This window comes from Aspergillus ibericus (assembly GCF_003184845.1).
Source record: "Aspergillus ibericus CBS 121593 unplaced genomic scaffold BO80scaffold_5, whole genome shotgun sequence".
NCBI classification, from domain to species: domain Eukaryota; kingdom Fungi; phylum Ascomycota; class Eurotiomycetes; order Eurotiales; family Aspergillaceae; genus Aspergillus; species Aspergillus ibericus.
The window spans coordinates 609,769-628,075 of record NW_020292103.1 but is presented as its reverse complement, the minus strand read 5'-3'; the positions used below and the strand labels follow the sequence as shown (position 1 = coordinate 628,075).

Sequence of the window (18,307 nt, the reverse complement as noted above, 5' to 3'; positions counted from 1 at the left end):
GTATTGATCAACGCCACGTGTGCACAATTCCGAACCAATTACACTGTGCTTCCCCCAGTCGGTAAGCCGGCAAACCTCTCAGCAGACTCTTTCACAGCTTCTGCCAGCACTGTATGGGCTCCCCGGGCTGCATTCACTGCCCCGTCTATCAGAGATTCATGGCTCAGGTTTTGATCCGTCGTGCCTAGAGACGACTTTGAATGGTCGCCCTTCAGCCAGAGCTCTGTGATCTCGTCCCGAGAAGGCATATACGCAACCACACAGGCGGAGAGGATGGATTTGTGCTCGGCTGGGTCCGTATCGAGCATCAGTTTGGGGGTGGATGGTTCGCCGTCAGGGGTCTCATCAGAGACTATGGCAGCCACACCACCGGCCACAAGATCAAGACAGTCGATCCGAGCATCCGCAATGGCCGCAGACGCAGCAGTGATGCATCCAGCCAGCACATTCATCATTCCCCAGGGGGCATCATGTGAATCGGGAGCGTCACCCCACCAGCGATCATCTTCTGCTTCCAGGATAGTGATGGTGATGTCCAGGCCACTCTTGGGCCAACGCTCGGCAACAATAACGCCTCTGAGGGCCGTCTCTAGATGCACACCCAGGTCTCGTTCGCTGGCATCGCGGATATGCCCTTTCCTCTGACGGGCAGCAAACGGCGCATATTTGACGTGCGTTGTGAGAACGATATTGGGAGAGAAGCTAGCCGAGCGCGGAAGGGGCTTCGGGCCGTGGACTGTGCAAGCAAGCTTCAAAGCGGAGGAGGGCGGGATGAGGGATTGGGGAGATGAGCGAGCAGCAGCAAGAGAGGCGGAGGGTTCGAATTCCAGATAGGCGGAACCAGAGGCCGAAGGAATGAGACCAGTTTTCAGGACTAAATGGAGGAAGATTAGCTAGAAGTTCATCGCACAAAGCCATGATGGTTCTTACAGATCTTGCGCAACTCATCCGGCTGCCTTTGACGGCGAGGTCTGGCGGTGGAAATGCTGGAGGCGGACTTGAGAGACGAGGCGAAAACGGCCGGCCTCGTGCCGCTAGGCGGCCCATTGATTCTTCGTCTGTCAGTCATTACACATGACTTGGCATCCTCTGACCAGCGCGACAAGCGTTCGAGGAGGCGACACGAGGATAAGCGTCAGGACACTGGGATGGCCAAATGAAGCTGCTGGCGACGTCCAGAAACGGCCATACAATTTTGAGGGCGGTTTGCATGGTTTGCACGGCGGGCTGCTGTGGAGCACGGCCCGGCGTTTTTCCCCTCCTGCTTTTTTCTTCCCTTTCGCAGCTTCGCTTCGGCTTTTCTTTTCCTTTCTTTCTCCCGCACCACACAATGCTGGGTTGTGGACAACCACAAGTCTTTCATGCTGGGACTTGCTTTAATCAATCTATTCGGCAACAATTTGGTACTAACAAGTATAATGTGAGTTACTCCCGTTCTCTCTTTCCCTACCATTATGATGAACAAGATCCAAAAATCTTTCAGTTCTGGCGACAAATAAATGGGCCTGAACATACATGCATCACCATCTGATTATAAACCCACATTTTTTATTGTTTACTCATTCCCATGATCCAATGATTGTACTGACAATGTTCAAGAAGCCAGGATATTAGCTTTTAACTTGAAGCTCATCACATGCCATCGTAAACTACTAACGGTATGCTCCCTCTTTCCATTCCAATTCCTCTTCCGGGCCCCAGCCGGAACATCTTTTATGATGAGACACATTTTTTTCAGTTCTGCTTCTGCAAAAACCTTGAAGAAAACAAAATACCTTACCAAAAACTCCTGATCAACTTGGATACCTATTTAATTCTTCACCCACTGCTTTCAGTCAACGATTTACTGACAGCTCTCAAGACCCAATTTAGTTCTGTAAATCTCACTGTCGCACCGCATCCAACAATCACAAAGGTATGCTTACAATTTTCGATTATACTACAACCACAAACCACACAACTCCGTCAATGATGACAACAAGTCAATCCATTCAATGATCTCCTTTGGAGAACCGCCCCTCGGGCCTGCAATCATCCAACAAGACCCTGCACATGATCACAACGATCTGCTTTTTTCCATCTCCCTTATACTGGACCTTACCGCTCGCCATCATTCCCTCGGGGATGATTGGCAGGCATTTCAAGGGAGGAAGGTTGTGGAGTTTTCGGAAGGGGTAGGCTATGTCGTTGTTGTTCCGCATTGTCGTCGTTGGCTTGTCTGCTGTGCTTGACTTGTGTCAGGGCCTTTTTCCCGGCTCGTCGTTCGTTTTGGATGGCGGGTTGGGGGATCGGAATTGGCAGGGGATGGGATGAATTTACCGGCTTGGCTGATTACTACAATGCTTTCCTATTTTGTCTATTCATAGACAAATAGGAATGCTATGCTGCCCTTCTATCGTAACCACGTTTCTTGAGTGAATCGTGAGCTGACATGTTTGTCTGCCTGCAGAGTTCATACTATAATCGATGTCCGTCATCTCTTATAGCTAGTTATGAGATCAATAACATTATTTCCATTTAATATTGATCTTCGTGTGTCGTAATCCATCTGTAACCCATCCCTAACCCCTGTAGAACCCAAGGAAAGGCATATGTACTGTAAAGGCTATGTACACTTGAAGATCATGCTCATCTCTCAACCCTTTTTTATTTTCACTTTTTCGAATCACCATGCAGCTGCGACAGCACAAGTCCATCACTCCCGGGACGCATCCTCTGCTATTAGGAGTCGAGCCGCGAATAAATGTAAGTAAGCATGAAAGACTGCAATTATCATCCATCATTCCAGCGTTAATAGATACCATTACGCCTCTACCTTCTCCTCATGTCTTTCAGTGGGAGTTGTAGCACCATCTCTGGTCATGCTGTACGGAGCCTGTTGCAAGCATACCAGGTTAATTTGTATGTTCAAGCAGAAGAAACAAAGTTACTCACGAGAACCCTCTTCGCATTGCAAATCCTCCAAGCCAGGTTGCGAACGGTACCATCGGCTCGGACAACTTCGGGAGCGAATTCAATACCGAACCTAGTAATCCAGATTAGTATGTCAATGGTACGGTCTGGGGAATGAACTTACATCTGATGCACGGCGAAGACAACTCTTTTGGCGAATTTACCGTCTCTTTCTACCAGGCTTCCAAATTGCTCTTCGGCTGTTTCGGGGGCAATTTCGGGGTCGCGGTCAAAGCAGTTGCGGACAACCGTGAGCAGGCTCTTTTCGACAGACATCTGGTTGTCTTCGAAAGGTTCTTCGTCGAATCGGCTGATGCGAATTTCAAAAGGCCTCGAAATTGCCATCACATTGTGCTTGCCGTTATGGTGGTAGCGGAATTCAAAGACGCCCTGAGTCCAGAAGAGCTTATCCCCAGCGAAGATGACTTCGCCGGTAGCAACATCGCGATTCTCCTCAGTTTTGGCCACGATATCACTGGTCACGATGCCCTTCTCGCAGGTCAAGTTGTCATAAACACCCTCGTTCACTGCGACCCATCTGGCTTGAGAAGAGACCCGCGAGACCTCCCGAGACGTATTATCAGTAACGCGGTACAGGCCGATCCAGTCCTTCTTGCAGTGATTAAGAGGGGCTGTCCATTTGACCTTGATCGGCGAGCCGTACTCGAAGACCAGGTTTTTCAAGTCTCCGCGTCTGTCAAGAGGCACGCGGGCATTGGCACCTTCTCTACCGTTGCTCTTGCTGCACTCATCGAGAGAGGAGGATGAATCAGTGCCCTCAACTTCCAAGCTATAGTCCCGTGAATCAAATCCAGCAAGGTCCTCGTCAATTCGGGAGATGGTTACACGAGCGGGGTACTTCTGGAATAGTGCAGTTGTATCTTTGACAAAGGTAGTGACGCCAGAAGCCAGTCGTGGGCGTGCGGTATCGATAAGATCCTCGATGAACTCAAAAGAATCATCGAAGATCTTGTCGACGCTTCCATGGAGCTGTCGGAGAGTAGGAGGTAGGGTTCGCTTCAGGCTCTTGACCAGCCCCGCATCCTGTCGCAGGCTCCGGCCATAGAGCTTCTGCATGTGAGGACGCTCGACGAATTGGATGAAAGCCAGGCTAAGGATGTGGCTCAGAAGGGCCAGAAACGTGATAGCTCCACTACTAGTGATCAAGACCGCGCCCCAGACGCCGGCCAATCCCAGCACACGTTCAGGGTTGTTCAAGAAGCGATAAATCCCGTTGTACGTTAACTTATGGGCTCCGTCGAAGAAAAAGTCACCATAGAACCAGCCGAACTCCCCGAGCGACTCATAGATGCTGGCAGAGGTCCAGATCTGCAGGCTAATGAGCCCGGCACCCAGGACATGGCGGAGCAAGACCAGACCGTAGCCCCAGTCAGCGGGGAACGTGTACATTTTCCACACGGCAGCGATGAAACTAGCATAGCACATAATCATGCTTAGATGATAGGTGCCTTTCCACTGTTTCCATGCCTCGCTCGGAGTCTCGCCATACTTAAGAAAATGCCGGGTCCACGCTTTACAGTTGGATTGATCGTTCAGGAGATACCCGATACCGATCGAGAACCAAAGTCTCCAGACTGCAGCATTGACCACAAACAGGAGCTGGTATCGTGGCGTCGAGGGTGTCAGCACAGTAAGTGCGAATACGAGGAACTGGACCAACATCGAGGAGGTATCTGTTGTCCGATACAAATCCAAGTTGTTGAATCCCAGCAAGTCGTGGACCGAGGGAGGCGGGTTGCTTGGGTACATTGTCGCTTGGGGCAGTTGATCATCGACCGATGCCGAAGCAACGGAAGGCTCGGTGGCCGGAGATGATGCAGATACAGAGTCTTGTTCCGTCATACGCTTCCGCGGTGGAGGAGGATTGTACGTCTTGTCGATATGCGGGTTTTCGACAAGCACCAGAAAGGCGAATTGAGCTGCATGGGCGATTATGGAGATGAATAGCACCTTGTAACTGGCTGCCATCAAAGAGATACCGTAATAACCGGCGTACCCGACCGAGTACATGGGGTGGGGGGCCATTTCGAAGACGCCATCGAACGTCAACTCTTGGTCGATGAGGTAGAAAAAGTCTCCCCAGTACCAAGCATAGTCTTTGACCACACGGTGTGCGTCTAGTTTGACCCAAAGGTTGAATAGCACCAGCACAATGCCAGCTGACCAACGCAATATCGTCATCAGCATGCTCTCACCCATGGGATGGTGGCTACATGCTATCGCAAAGAGACAATATGATGTGAAGTCGCACATCAGGATCAGATCCACCAGACGCCTAAAGACCAGCCAGGTGTTGTACTCCAGCGGAGCTTCTTCAAACGAATAGTCAGTAGGAATTTTAGTCTCCAGTTCCCGCTTGAGTAGTTTATACAAGTGAGGGTGCGGGTTCTCGTTAGTAGACGGATTCACGAAGATCTTTGTTTTTTCCGCCCAGCGAACCAGAGTCTTGTGGTGAGATTGGTTATGAAGAAGCCATCCTATTCCAGCATTGTAAGCTGCACGCCAGAAGAGGTAGATGGCTGCAAACACTGGGATTTTAGCACCAACCGGGAGCCACCACAGCAAAAGGATGTGGGCTCCCAGTATTGCCAGAACTATAACATCGGATAAATTCTTAGGTTCCGAAGGCGACAGGAGTTGAGAGACCATGTCGTGGGTTTGAGGCACCGTGAACACTGTGAGACAATCATGCAAATTAGCCGAAGAATTCCGCCACCGGCGAGATATAGTATGCCATTGTCAAACGATCGCGGGGATATGCAACTATCAACCGGGCTCGATGCATAATTGGGGGTAATCCCTACCTGTACCGTCAGGGGTCCGGCCAAAGGTCTTCTTGTCTTTGTTCGCACTGTCCTTGGCTTCGACCTCACCAGCAGCAGTGAGTGCCCCGGTGCCGAGGGATGACTGGGACTGAGAGGACTGAATCCTCTCGCGAAGCCCGTCATCCTCGAGGTGAGTGCCTGTTGAGAGGCCCCGATCCATAATGGCTACTGAGTGAGAGGGTCAAGCGAGAAGAGTGACAAAAGCGCACAGCAGAGGCAGAAGCATGTGACAGAGACGCAGGGCGTGGGCTGTATTTAAAGGGCCAGGTAACTATGATTGGTCCGTGCTCCTTCGATCTGAGTCACCAAGCCGCATTGGGGGATTCACGCGAGATTGTTGAACAACACACAACCACCGGGGTGATAGGTCGTTTGTCAAGGTGAATAACTAATGGTCCCGGCCGAGGCGGAAGTTACTTCACGTATTTATCCTACCAAAGCGTTGGGGGAGAGCTAGTGAGACAGTAGCGACCTCTCCTCTTCCCCCAGTGTCCCACTGTCCACAGTCGGCTAGCAGAGTGGGCCCCGTGCACTGCCTGGGGAAAGAGACCCGTCGTCCCAGACAGTTCAACTGACGCCAACCATTACGCTTGGAAAGAATTGGCTGGAACTGAACGGAACTGAGGGATCTCAACGTCCAGGGTCCGACGACCTTCCCACTCACCCACCGTATATTGGGTCGGTGCAAGCTACCGGACTCCGGGCCTTGGTTGAGGATAGCCTCACCTACCAGGAATAGCGCTGGTCTCAAGCCAATATGGACTATCGCATCATTTTTGCTTGCATGTGCTGCGCTCAGGTGTGATGCGCAAGCATTTTGCAAAAACTGGGTTTCGGGATACACCCCCTCATTCCCATCATTCGGAGGCTTCCCCGGGCAAATCATCTGCACCTTGAAAATTAATGTGAATTCTCGATGGCGGTGACGGCGCTTGATCCTCACCCACAGGTCCATTGAATTTTTCTTTTCCATCAATAGAACACCGTGAATGTTGCAATCGTGTACCTTGATCATCCGAAGGTAGATGCAGCTAAGCCTGTACCTGGTGGCGCATGCCTACAATGAGCACTCCCTATGGATCCAGCACACCCCTCAAAACAGCCATTGGCCCCTCCTCTCAGGAGAAGTTGGAGGACTGCAGTCTGCTGGCTATCCGAGGAGGGAAATTGATTGACAACCTAAGCAAGGTGCTTTCATGTAGATGTGAGGACACCCTGGCTTGCAGGGCTTTTTACTTCATGCGCGTACGGAGTATTGGAGCCTTTTTGCAGAGCTGTTCACCTGCACATTCTTTATGAGGGCAATAGGTATTTCAGGAAGTTCCTAGCCATAACCGAGCACTCGGTCCTTGTTTGATGAACAGCATGATATCATTGCGCCACCAGCTTGTGAACGTTGTGACCCTTTAAAGTTCTGACACTGCATAAATCTTCCGCGGTTACCCCTCCTACAACGCTTGGGACCTGGTTGCCCCTCTGTTGACCTGCGTGGTTGGCATCCCATCTGCCATCAACTTAGTTCCCCCTACTAGAGACGGCTCTTTTGACTATGTAGCCTATTATCATTGCTTTCTCTTTGTTGGATTGGATCGACTGGCCTAATCGATATGGACACTGAGCCTTAGATGGCCCTGTCCGGGTACTTTGACAAGGAATAGATCACATGGCCATAGAGTCAATTGTCGTCAAACGAATTAGTATACACAATAATTAGAGTGCCCCGTAATGGGTATATGGTTGTCCCAATCTCTACAAAGAGTCTGATGTGTCGCATTAAATGCAGCTGGAAATATGTCACTGCAGGAGTCCGTTCCCAAATCATGCAGAGGTTTGTTTGCTTCGACATGGATAGCTGATCTTATCGCGGATCCGACACCGCTGCGATCGAAACCCCCGCGCCAATCGCCACCGGAGCGTTTGTCATCCCGATAAGTGTCACGGGTTGATTATCAAGCATCCGCCTGCAGTTCCCCCGCCACTTTTCTCTTGACTCTACTTGCTACCCATTATACACATCGCTATCTTTCTCGAAATCAGGCTACAGATTACTGCCGTGGCTTCGCAGATTACTTCAGATTGGGAGGACAAAAAAGTCAGAAAAAGTCAAGATGGCACCTTCGCTCGAGGAGCCAACGGCTGCCTTCGAGGCGCCATCGAAAATGGCACCGAAACTGGTCGCCCCCGAGCCAGGTATGTCCAGCTAACTGGAAGATAACATACAATTACTGACTAGTGAGAAGAGCATTGTCCTGGACCCGAGTCTGAACAGGCAGGTAAAGGGGATGCCTGCGCTGGTTGCCCCAACCAATCCGTTTGTGCATCTGCTCCCAAAGGCCCCGATCCCGATATCCCCATCATCACCGAACGACTTTCGCAAATACGACACAAAATCCTAGTGCTCTCCGGTAAAGGCGGTGTCGGCAAGTCGACTTTCACCTCACTACTTTCCCACGCATTCGCTGCCAATCCTGAATCGACTGTGGGCGTTATGGATACGGACATTTGCGGGCCATCGATACCAAAAATGATGGGTGTGGAGGCAGAGACAATCCACGTTAGCAATGCAGGCTGGAGTCCGGTGTGGGTGACGGATAACCTTGCCGCGATGAGCGTGCAATTCATGCTACCCAACCGGGATGATGCAGTTATCTGGAGGGGCCCCAAGAAGAACGGACTTATCAAACAATTTCTGAAGGATGTGGACTGGGGCGAGATGGACTACCTGGTCATTGACACCCCTCCAGGGACTTCGGACGAGCACCTCTCCGTCAACTCGCTCCTCAAAGAATCTGGAGTGGATGGCGCAGTCGTTGTCACCACCCCGCAGGAGGTTTCGTTGCTAGACGTTCGGAAGGAGATTGACTTCTGCCGCAAGGCAGGTATTCGAATCTTGGGATTAGTCGAGAACATGTCGGGTTTCGTGTGCCAATCGTGCAACACGAAGACCCAAATCTTCCGGGCTACGACAGGCGGTGGAAAGCGCCTTGCCAAGAAGATGGGCATTCCTTTCCTAGGCGCGGTACCTCTTGATCCGAGAGTGGGAATGGCATGTGACTATGGGGAGAGCTTCGTGGATCATTACCCGGACAGTCCAGCATCGAAAGCGATCAAGCAAGTTGTACGCTCGGTTGCTCAGATGATCGGCGAGGATCCCAATGACGTGCTGCCGGAGGATGTGGCAGAGTGATTCCCATATATATCTTTTCTTTACTTGCGGATATGTTGGCGTTGAGCATTGTGATAGCAAGCCGGGGTTTGTGGGTGTTCCATTCCGGGCGTTTGGGCTTAGATTCATCTAGATACCAGATCCTTCCAACTTTCGTGTTTTCCGTTCAACCCCCTCATTGGCTTCAGTTCCTGTTTTTGTGGCCCCAGGCGTTCTTCTTAGACTTTGACGACGTCCGTGGGGGCGAGCTATAGTTTGGGGGCTGCGTGGGAGCGAACTTGCGGACAAAGAAGTTCGCGTGTTCCTGGCAAATACCGACATCTGTAATGTTAGTGCTCACTAAGCCCTAGATCAGGCTTGGGTCTGGTTGCTGTCGATCCGGCTCTACGTGAGAAGTATATCATAAAAGCGCCTGGAGGACTGCAAAACAAGACGGGCTGCTTGGCGCTCCAAATGCCGTGCTTCCGCCAAGTCTGTTTTTGGGCCTGCCCCCCTTGGCATATTTAACCCGATCCCCGCCCGGCCACAGTCGGCCTTTTTCATCTCACCGTTTGCTTGGCTCTGTTTGAGGAGAGGAAGCCCGCCGATTAACTGATTAAGATCCGCGACTGGACCCGAAGTTAAACGGAAAGGGTAACCCTCGTAGTCGACTCAACGGCATCCGGACTAGCCGATCCGCCGGGTTCTGCTCTTGCGTAGGAACGCAGCGCAAATCTGCCACCCGCAGACTTTCCAACTCAGTGTTGACGCAACCCAGGAAAATCATTCGTCCAATTCTTTGAGGTTCTCGGATCATGGAAACTAAAATTCAGCAGCCTACGCGGCCTCAGGGCTGAGTAAGACTCCTGCTGTCCATACATCGCCCGACGTACGTGTGCGATAGAAGTGCCGGTTGTGCCTGCGCCCATTGACGTGCCGAGGAAGAGGTACTGGTGCAGAATCATGCGTTACCTGCTGCCTGATGAAAGCCGAGTGGCTACTGGCTCAGTGGGCGGGCAGGTGAAGAACCCGTGCCCAAAGTTGGAACAGAGTTATCCATCCATGGGACTTTTGAGGCACGCTGGTGTTTCATGATGGGGGCGAGGTGATTGGCCGGTGGTGCCGGGGCTCTGGCGGTTAGCGGTTTCAGGGGGGAGCCACTCAGGGACTCGCCCCGTTCGCTGTCAAGTCCACGCAGTCGCTGCAGCGGCTGTCAAGGCTTCATGCCCATGCGCTCACAGGCAGGGCCAGACTGGGATGAAGTCTTCTTCCGCACTGCAGAGAGAGATCCAGCTACCCACAACCCCCCGCCGTGTCAGGCAAATGAGATGGCATCCCCCGTCAGTCCGGGGCGAATGGGCTTGGATGACCTGGATTGGCTGACGATTCCACCATTGAGCAGAGCTGCTCCAGCGAGTTGGAACAATGCCACCCCTCCGTGCTGAGTGGACCATCCGAGTAAGTCTTGGTGTCTTGGGCGGATTATACTACTAGTCACTAAGTCGCTCGAGCTTGGATGTGTTTCCAAACTTTTTCGTTCACCTGTGCTTTTATAGACTGCCTTTCTTTCCCCTTTTTTCTCCTCTAGACATTAAAGTTACTATAGTTCTTTCATTTCTTTCTTTCAATTTGCTGGCTTTGCTGGGCTGATCGCTGCTCTTCTGGTCTGCTCGTTGCTCCGCCAGTTTGTTTCCTCTGCTTCGTATCACACAGTATAGCAGGCTAAGTCAGGACTCGGCCCCCATACTGCTCCCTCCCCCCTTATAAGCCCATTCCTTCTGGAAAGGAACCGTTTTCCAGTTACTTAATACTTTTCTTCTCAATCTTTTGTTTCGGAAACCTGTTGGGCCCTATCCTTCTTTTACAGTCAGCCCGCGGATTCGCCGATTTTTGCGAGAGTGAGCATCATGCAGCTCCTCCAGTCCCTCTTTTTCGCTCTCTTTTTCAGCTACGGCGTCCTTTCTTTACCACATGGCTCGGGTGCGCAGCACAAGGCACGGTCTTTCAAGGTGGAACGAGTTCGTCGAGGAACCGGTGCTCTGCATGGCCCCTCGGCTCTCCGCAAAGCATACCGGAAGTATGGCATCGTTCCCACCAACCTCGGCATTGACCTGGTAGACTTCGAGCCCATTACCACCACGCACACTGCTGTTGCCGCCAGCGACGTCTCGGAGCCTGACCAGACTGGCGCAGTCAGTGCTACTTCGGTGGAGGACGATGCTGAGTTTGTTTCGCCCGTCATCATCGGTGGCCAGAAGGTCGTCATGACTTTCGACACCGGCTCGTCGGACTTGTGAGTTCCCATGAATACATACATCACTGCTGCGACATCCTAATCACATTGACCTACAGTTGGGTGCTGGATACACGCCTCAATGAAACTTTGCCCGGCCATACCGAATACAACCCCTCCAACTCTTCGACCTTCCAGGAGATGGACGGATACAGCTTCAATGTCTCGTATGGCGACTCCTCGTATGCCGCTGGGCCCGTCGGAAAGGATACTGTCAACATCGGCGGCGCAATTGTCAAGGACCAGGCGTTTGGTATTCCCACCGAAGTTTCTGAATCGTTCATCGAGGACACCAACTCCAACGGTCTGGTCGGCATGGGCTTCTCTTCCATCAACACCATCCAGCCTGAGGCGCAAAACACGTTCTTCGCCAATGTCGCCCCCAGCTTGGACGTGCCCGTCATGACTGCGTCCCTCAAGAGCGACGGGGTGGGCGAATACGAGTTCGGTGTGATCGACAAGAGCAAGTACCAGGGCGATATTGCCAATGTTAGCGTGGACTCCTCGAACGGATACTGGCAGTTCTCTACCCCCCAATATCGCGTTGCCGACGGAGACTTGAAGCCAATTGAGAAAGTGAACACTTCGATCGCGGACACTGGCACTTCCCTTATGCTGCTGAACGAGGATATTGTTACTGCCTACTATGCGCAAGTCCCCAACTCGACCTACGTGGACAGTGTCGGTGGCTACATCTACCCCTGCAACACCAGTCTCCCGAGTTTCTCGATTGCCATCGGCGAGTCGAGCCTGGCCACTGTTCCCGGCAACCTGATCAACTTCTCAAAGGTTGGTACCAACACCACCACCGGACAGGCCTGTAAGTTCTCCTGTATGATTTGTTTTGAAATGTTCGTTGACTGATTGTTGATTTAGTGTGCTATGGCGGCATCCAATCGAACGGCGGCACCTCGCTGCAGATCCTGGGCGATATTTTCCTGAAGGCCTTCTTTGTCGTCTTCGACATGCGCGGCCCCTCTCTCGGTGTTGCGGCTCCCAAATGATCTTCTCCCATGTACTTTCATTCGCCTGTAATAATATCTTCTGAAGTTACTACCTCCCGATGGATGTGCACGTGCATCGGTTTGCCTTGGGTCTGAGAGTCAAGGCGGGATCACGTGGCTGTAGTTAGAACCAATATCAGTCAGAAATAATCTGCCTCTGTGGAAGGCGATATTAACTCGTCCTGTGATGGCTGTTGTGTACGGAGTACGGAGTAGATTACTACGTAGATGTTGATCGCCAGAGAATTCCGCTGCGCTGAGTCAGCCGGCAGCCCTAAACGTTTTGGGCAGTCGGCGATCCCAGAAAGGGAGGAAAAAGGAAATGAAAAAATTAGTTCAATGTCGCCGCGTGCAGAGTGCTCAATTGCAGCTCAGCGGTGCCATTCGTCTTGTAAACTCCAATTAAACTAAAATTACTTAACCAAGAAAAATAGATCCCTCTAGCCAGGGATCTGGGTGGCCGCGACAAGGTGACGCGCCTCAAGCCAACGGCGGCCCTTCTGCGGGTCGCCAGAAGAACCCCGCGGTTCGCTCGTCCTCTGACTGAACGCTGCCAGTTGGGATTCAATTCTGCCCCTCTTCTCTTGTCCACCACATCGTCTCTCCTCCTGCCTGCCGTCCGCCCCTTCGCAAACATGGCCATCAACTCCGCCCCCGAGTCCTCCCTCCTTTCCCTCCTCTACCGCTCCTACCCTACCGCCGTCTCCCCCGACGCCACGGAGCTCGACCTTCAGACGGCCACCCCCAAAATCTTTCCGCAGACCAGCTTTTCCGTCGCGGAAGAGGCCGACATCAAGCAATGGCTCGCCACGATCTCTGGTCTGCAGACCGCCCTCACTAAGGATGACAAGCCCGTCGTTTCGACCATCCTCTCCCAGGTGAACACCCACCTGGCCACCCGCACAACCCTGCTCGGTGCGAAGCCCTCCGTGGCCGACATTGCCGTGTACGCCCTGGTCGCTCCTCTCGTCGAGAAATGGACCCCGGAGGAACGCACTGGTGAGCAGGGCTACCACCACCTTGTGCGTCACGTCGACTTCGTCCAGAACAGCCGTCTCTTCGCCCTGCAGATCCCCGACGAGGAGAAGATCAGCATTGACGTGAACGACGTGCGCTTCGTGCCTAAGCCCGTCGACCCCAAGGAGGAGAAGGAACGCAAGAAGAAGGAGAAGGCTGCTGCCGCTGCTGCCCAGACCCCTGATGCTGGCAAGCCCCTCGTCGTCGGACAGGGTAAGCCCGAGGCTGCGGCCAAGAAGGGCGAGGCCAAGGGTGAGGCCAAGGACGCTGCTGCGGCTGCTAAGCCCGAGGGCAAGCCCAAGAAGGAGAAGAAGGAAAAGAAGGAGAAGCCGGCCAAGGCTGCCCCGGCCCCTGCTGCTCCCCCGTCTCCCTCCGTCATCGACCTCCGTGTTGGCCACATTCTCCGTGCTATCAACCACCCCAACGCTGATTCCCTCTACGTCTCGACCATTGACTGCGGTGATGCCCCCGGCACCGAGAACACCTCTCTGGACGAGGCCACCGGCAAGACTGTCCGTACTGTGTGCTCTGGTCTGAACGGGCTGGTTCCCCTGGAGGAGATGCAGGGCCGCAAGATCGTTGCCGTCTGCAACCTGAAGCCCGTCACCATGCGTGGTATCAAGTCCTGCGCTATGGTCTTGGCCGCTTCTCCTCGTGTGGCGGAGGGTGAGGACTCGCACGCTGGACCCGTCGAGCTCGTTTCGCCTCCTGTTGACGCCCCGGCCGGTGAGCGCATCTGCTTCGACGGCTGGACCGAGGGTGAGCCCGAGAAGGTTCTCAACCCCAAGAAGAAGGTCTGGGAGACCTACCAGCCCGGTTTCACCACCACCGACGACCTGGAGGTTGCGTTTGAGATGAGTGCCGTCCCCGCCGTGCAGGGCCAGGAGGGCAAGCCTGCTTTGGGCAAGTTGAAGACTCAGTCTGGCGGTATCTGCACTGTCAAGAGCCTGAAGGGAGCGACTGTCCGGTAATCGGTCTGGGAGATTCAGGTATCATAATAATGGAACAGAAGACCAAAATCAATGGGAAGTGAGCTCTACGGAGTATTCAGAACGTAAATAAGTCATGATTGATAGCGCCATTGCGGAATAGACGAGAAACGAGGAATTTCTTTTTGATGTTTTCTTTCATAGCATTGCTACCAAGCCTGGCTGCGCCTCCATCCGCAGCAATAAATCCGTACATTCAGCCGCAACCTCAACCAGGCCATTTCCAAACCAACTACCCATACCCGTACCCGTACCCATAGTGATCTATTACCCATGATTGAAGATATCGACATCTATACTCAAACTTCCCATCCCGCTCCTAGGGTATTTCCAACACCACGCACCCCTCTCCCTTACGCATCCCTCACCCCTCAGACTGCCAATCCAACCAAACCCAACCTAATCCCAATATGAGGAGAAAGAACAACATGTAGATCCCCCGCAAACACAGACCCAGACTAAACCAGCCCCGCCATCTTCCAAACCGTGCTTATGCTTACTTATGTATATCTATTCGCGTTGAATTAGTTCCTTGCAGACGTTTGTGTTTACGGACTGGATACATACATCCATATACCCACACAGCCTCACTGTTCACTTTTTCTTTTTCCGTTCTTTTCTTGTCTCTCATCACCTTTCCCTAGCCATATTTACTCTTTCTGGAGTTTGTATCTCGCCTATCTATTTATCGGACATTATAGCAATCTAGAACCGTTATTTTTGGACGATTTTGCTTAGACGGGAGAGTCAATCTAATCGTTGTTGGTATTGGTATTGGTACTAGCCATGAGAGCAGCCCGATACCACGGCAGGGGGGAATATTCGGGTCGAGGAGGTTAGGGAGTCGGTGTGTGGGGCGGGAGATTAAGGTATGTCCGTTCCTTAATTTAGTTGCTTACACTAATGATCGTTGATAAATCGTGCTGGGGTGAGTATGTTCATGTCGATGTCTACCTATTTACATCGGATTACGCTATGCTTTGGACTTTGTACAATGATTAGTATCTTTCACTGATGGTGGTATGTAGATTCGACCTGCGTCTGTGGGGTTTTGTGGGAGTGGTATGGTTATCTATTTACCCTTCCTATTTATCTAGTCCATGATTATTGTATGATTGTATGCAATATACTTACCTGTTTATGAACTGAGATATACATGAATACCTTCACGGACCTGCTACAGTCCCGTGCACGCCACATCCTGTCACCGGGGGACAGATGCCTGTTACACTGGGGCATGAATTCAGTGGGACGATCATGGAGGTTGGGGAGGGCGTGACGAGAGTGAAAGTTGGAGATCGGGTGGCTGGGAAGCCGAACTTGTATGATGGAGGGTGTGCGACTTGTTTGGGGGGTTGGGCCAATTGTTGTAAGAATTTGGAGTTTGTGGGGTATAGTGGTGAGTTTTCTTTCATTGTCTTCCGGACTTCTGAGGGGAGAGTGTATGGTGTAGCTAACCCGTTGAGGTGCATGGATCAGGCAGTGCCGGGGGCTTGTCGGATTATGTCGTGCTTAAGGAGGAACAGGCTATTCGGTTGCCCGAGGGGTTCCCGTTGGATTTAGGGAGTGAGTTTCTTTGTTTGCTAAATGGATTGTTAGTGGTGCTGATTGTATAGCACTTGTTGAACCGTTGACCGTGGCATGGCATGTGGTCAATCGTTGCTCCGTGCAGGATGTCCGTACGGCGCTGGTGGTTGGTGCCGGGCCTATTGGGCTTGCTGTACTGCCGGTTCTCAAGGCCCGTGGCATGGCATCCGTCATCGTGGTGGAAGTCTCGCCGCAGCGGAGGGCACTCGCCAGCACCTTGGGTGCTACGCATGTCCTTGACCCTCGAACGGACGATGTGGTAGCAAAAGTACATGCGATGACTGGCGATGCCGGCGCCGATATGGCCTTTGAATGCTCTGCGCTGCAGGCTGGACTGGATACCGCCGTTCACGGAATCCGAGCACGGGGCACAGTGACAATTGTGTCTCTGTATGGGGAGAAACCGGTGATAGATGCGCTGGACGTGGTTCTGCGAGAAAAGCGTGTGGTTGGCGCGGTGGTATACGAGGATGGGGATTTTGAAGCGGTGATCGAAGCTATCTGGTCGGGTATGTCAATGCTAACCGAGGCTCTGCTTACCACATAACTAACTAGTACCATGTGCTGACTGTGTCAACTGTCTGCAGGTCAACTGAATCCTCGACCCCTGATCACCAGCAAGATCCGCATGGAAGACGGAGTGGAAAAGGCCATCAAGGCTTTGATCGGCGGGCGGGACAAGGAGGTCAAAATCTTAGTCGATATCAGCTTGTAGTCCGAGGCCGAGGGCCCGACAGTACGACATGATCAGCTGCGGCTGTAGGTTGCACAACCTTGGGCCGAAATGAGATATGTATGGTTGTCTTGCATTCTCCCGTGTTATACATGACTACCATGCGTGTTTACTGGCGGTATTTGCGCATGCCCGGGGGAGGCCGAACGAGGACCACGGCTGTCAGCAATGCCCCGGTAACTTCAATGTGGATAGACAGGGTTGTTGACCGCGCGGAGACAACGACGCCGTGGTGATGTCGGCTGATTGGATGTGGATGTGATGTGGATGTCACCCTCCGACGTCAACACGTGTGGAAAGAATACGAGTCAGCATACTGCCGTCTCCTCCAGCGGCAGTCAGGGGTGGGGAGTGCAACCACGACAGCAGAGCCCGGTCCATCGGAATGGTGATGATGGTGCCAAGGGCGGCGGGGTCATCTCGTATCACCATCCCCATGGATGGAGGTCGACTTCCCCGATGACACCTGGATCCACCGGATTCAGCGGGTATCGTTTCCCCCGTCACCTTTTATGAGTCGTTGATAGTCTTCCCATTTACCGACGAGAAGAGCACTGTGGTCCCAGCTGCTAAGTTTAGTGCCGTACTAGCCGCAAAGGATTGTACCTGATACATAGTACTCCCACCCCATCATCCTTACTGACAGGCATATCCCTCCAATCTTAAAACTCCTTTCATCAACATCAAACTCTCCATACCTCCGAGATCCCCAACCCATCACTCGGAGATAACGCTCCACGCATCACGCGCACTATACATCCCCCCGGTCCACAATCCGAACCACCCACCCCCGTCATCTCCCAACTCGGGTAGACTAGCCCCCCGTGGCTGCAGAAGAACATGCGTTCGATCGCATGATGACCAGACTACCAGACGCCACTGTGTCAACTTTCTCCTCACCTCTTACATGCCGACGGAGACTAAGTCACTAACAATGCCACTACTGTAGTGTGCAGATAGTCGTGAGACCAACCGAACCCACAGACCCATGGCCATAAGGACCGGTGACTTCAGATCCCATTCTTTACTTTTTCTCTACCCGTAGGGGGTTGTCGCCAGGGTCGGTCGCGCTTTGGATTCGAACCGTGCTTGTTGTGAATGGTATGAGGCTTCGTCGGGAGAGAAAGAAAGTATCGGAGAATAAGCGCGAGGTAGCTACATAGTAGGTACGGCGGTTTCTACTGGGTGGTGTCAGGACCAGGAGAAGGGAATCAGTTACTCAATAAGTAAGGGTAATGGTGACATACGAAGTCAAAAAAGAGAAACACTACTGCAGGAAGGGGGGGCGCAAGTAGATACATGTACGAGGCAGACTGGATGTATGTCTCGCCTGCTTTACTAAATTAAGCAACGGAATACACAGACGTGAATACTAAGACAGTAAAGATCCTGGCAATTTCTCATCCTACAGGAAATACCGGTACAGGTGCCATAGAATTATCAAACCTACCCAATTCATTAATATAACAGTTGTAATTATGGCCTGATCATCCCCAAGCATCTATAAGTACGGAGTAAATAAAGAAAAGAACCCAACCTCTTTACGAGCTCCTACACTCAGTGCGTCACTTAAGTCAGTTACTCCCTTCTCACTGACGCCATACTGTGTACTCTATTAATAACCAAGTTTCTCTGGCCGATTCCCCTTTCCTTTTCTTCCGAGTGGATCCCCTCACATCTAGTTTCTGTACTTGGCTTCCCCACCCACGGTTTCAGTGCCTGGTTTTCCCTTTCCCAAATC

General features: G+C 52.3%; 6 protein-coding genes across 6 annotated transcripts; 4 read left to right on the top strand and 2 right to left on the bottom strand.

Moving 5' to 3' along the window:
* Positions 1 to 38: 38 nt before the first annotated feature.
* Positions 39 to 1,069, bottom strand: BO80DRAFT_452262 (3' exoribonuclease family protein; the record flags this gene model as incomplete). The annotated part of the gene is made up of 2 exons (XM_025721944.1): positions 39 to 874; positions 931 to 1,069. The coding sequence occupies 2 exons, from the start codon at positions 1,067 to 1,069 to the stop codon at positions 39 to 41; spliced, it is 975 nt and encodes a 324-aa protein (XP_025579071.1).
* A 1,430-nt stretch (positions 1,070 to 2,499) lies between these two features.
* Positions 2,500 to 6,208, bottom strand: BO80DRAFT_499517 (phosphatidylethanolamine N-methyltransferase). The gene is made up of 4 exons (XM_025724192.1): positions 5,778 to 6,208; positions 3,077 to 5,648; positions 2,935 to 3,025; positions 2,500 to 2,875 (listed from the first exon to the last, which is right to left on the bottom strand). Exons 1-4 carry the CDS (start codon positions 5,956 to 5,958, stop codon positions 2,804 to 2,806), a joined length of 2,916 nt encoding a protein of 971 aa, XP_025579070.1. The 5' UTR covers positions 5,959 to 6,208; the 3' UTR covers positions 2,500 to 2,803.
* A 1,698-nt stretch (positions 6,209 to 7,906) lies between these two features.
* nbp35 (Fe-S cluster-binding ATPase) lies at positions 7,907 to 8,985 on the top strand (the record flags this gene model as incomplete). Its single annotated transcript, XM_025721201.1, has 2 exons — positions 7,907 to 7,988; positions 8,039 to 8,985. The coding sequence occupies 2 exons, from the start codon at positions 7,907 to 7,909 to the stop codon at positions 8,983 to 8,985; spliced, it is 1,029 nt and encodes a 342-aa protein (XP_025579069.1).
* A 1,634-nt stretch (positions 8,986 to 10,619) lies between these two features.
* Positions 10,620 to 12,417, top strand: BO80DRAFT_207719 (pepsin-like aspartic protease). Its single transcript, XM_025714272.1, has 3 exons — positions 10,620 to 11,236; positions 11,296 to 12,056; positions 12,113 to 12,417. Exons 1-3 carry the CDS (start codon positions 10,851 to 10,853, stop codon positions 12,238 to 12,240), a joined length of 1,275 nt encoding a protein of 424 aa, XP_025579068.1. The 5' UTR covers positions 10,620 to 10,850; the 3' UTR covers positions 12,241 to 12,417.
* A 179-nt stretch (positions 12,418 to 12,596) lies between these two features.
* BO80DRAFT_421988 (putative cofactor for methionyl- and glutamyl-tRNA synthetases) lies at positions 12,597 to 14,407 on the top strand. Its single transcript, XM_025718724.1, has one exon. The coding sequence runs from the start codon at positions 12,876 to 12,878 to the stop codon at positions 14,226 to 14,228; it is 1,353 nt and encodes a 450-aa protein (XP_025579067.1). The 5' UTR covers positions 12,597 to 12,875; the 3' UTR covers positions 14,229 to 14,407.
* Positions 14,408 to 15,274: 867 nt separating this feature from the next.
* On the top strand, positions 15,275 to 16,548 carry BO80DRAFT_347092 (2,3-butanediol dehydrogenase; the record flags this gene model as incomplete). The annotated part of the gene is made up of 5 exons (XM_025715406.1): positions 15,275 to 15,308; positions 15,397 to 15,645; positions 15,726 to 15,812; positions 15,863 to 16,342; positions 16,421 to 16,548. Coding segments are annotated over 5 exons (978 nt in total), but the record flags the coding sequence as incomplete, so codon positions are not given.
* Positions 16,549 to 18,307: the final 1,759 nt, after the last annotated feature.

What these genes read in the sequence shown, in the direction of transcription:
- BO80DRAFT_421988 (XM_025718724.1), top strand. Translation starts at nt 12,876, where the DNA reads ATGGCCATCAACTCCGCCCCCGAGTCCTCCCTCCTTTCCCTCCTCTAC.
- BO80DRAFT_499517 (XM_025724192.1), bottom strand. Translation starts at nt 5,958, where the DNA reads ATGGATCGGGGCCTCTCAACAGGCACTCACCTCGAGGATGACGGGCTT. An exon ending in CCGGACCCCTGACGGTACAG is followed by an intron (nt 5,649 to 5,777) that starts GTAGGGATTACC and finishes ATTGTCTCACAG; the next exon opens with TGTTCACGGTGCCTCAAACC. An exon ending in GCAATGCGAAGAGGGTTCTC is followed by an intron (nt 2,876 to 2,934) that starts GTGAGTAACTTT and finishes TGCTTGCAACAG; the next exon opens with GCTCCGTACAGCATGACCAG.
- BO80DRAFT_207719 (XM_025714272.1), top strand. Translation starts at nt 10,851, where the DNA reads ATGCAGCTCCTCCAGTCCCTCTTTTTCGCTCTCTTTTTCAGCTACGGC. An exon ending in GACACCGGCTCGTCGGACTT is followed by an intron (nt 11,237 to 11,295) that starts GTGAGTTCCCAT and finishes ATTGACCTACAG; the next exon opens with TTGGGTGCTGGATACACGCC. An exon ending in CACCACCACCGGACAGGCCT is followed by an intron (nt 12,057 to 12,112) that starts GTAAGTTCTCCT and finishes TTGTTGATTTAG; the next exon opens with TGTGCTATGGCGGCATCCAA.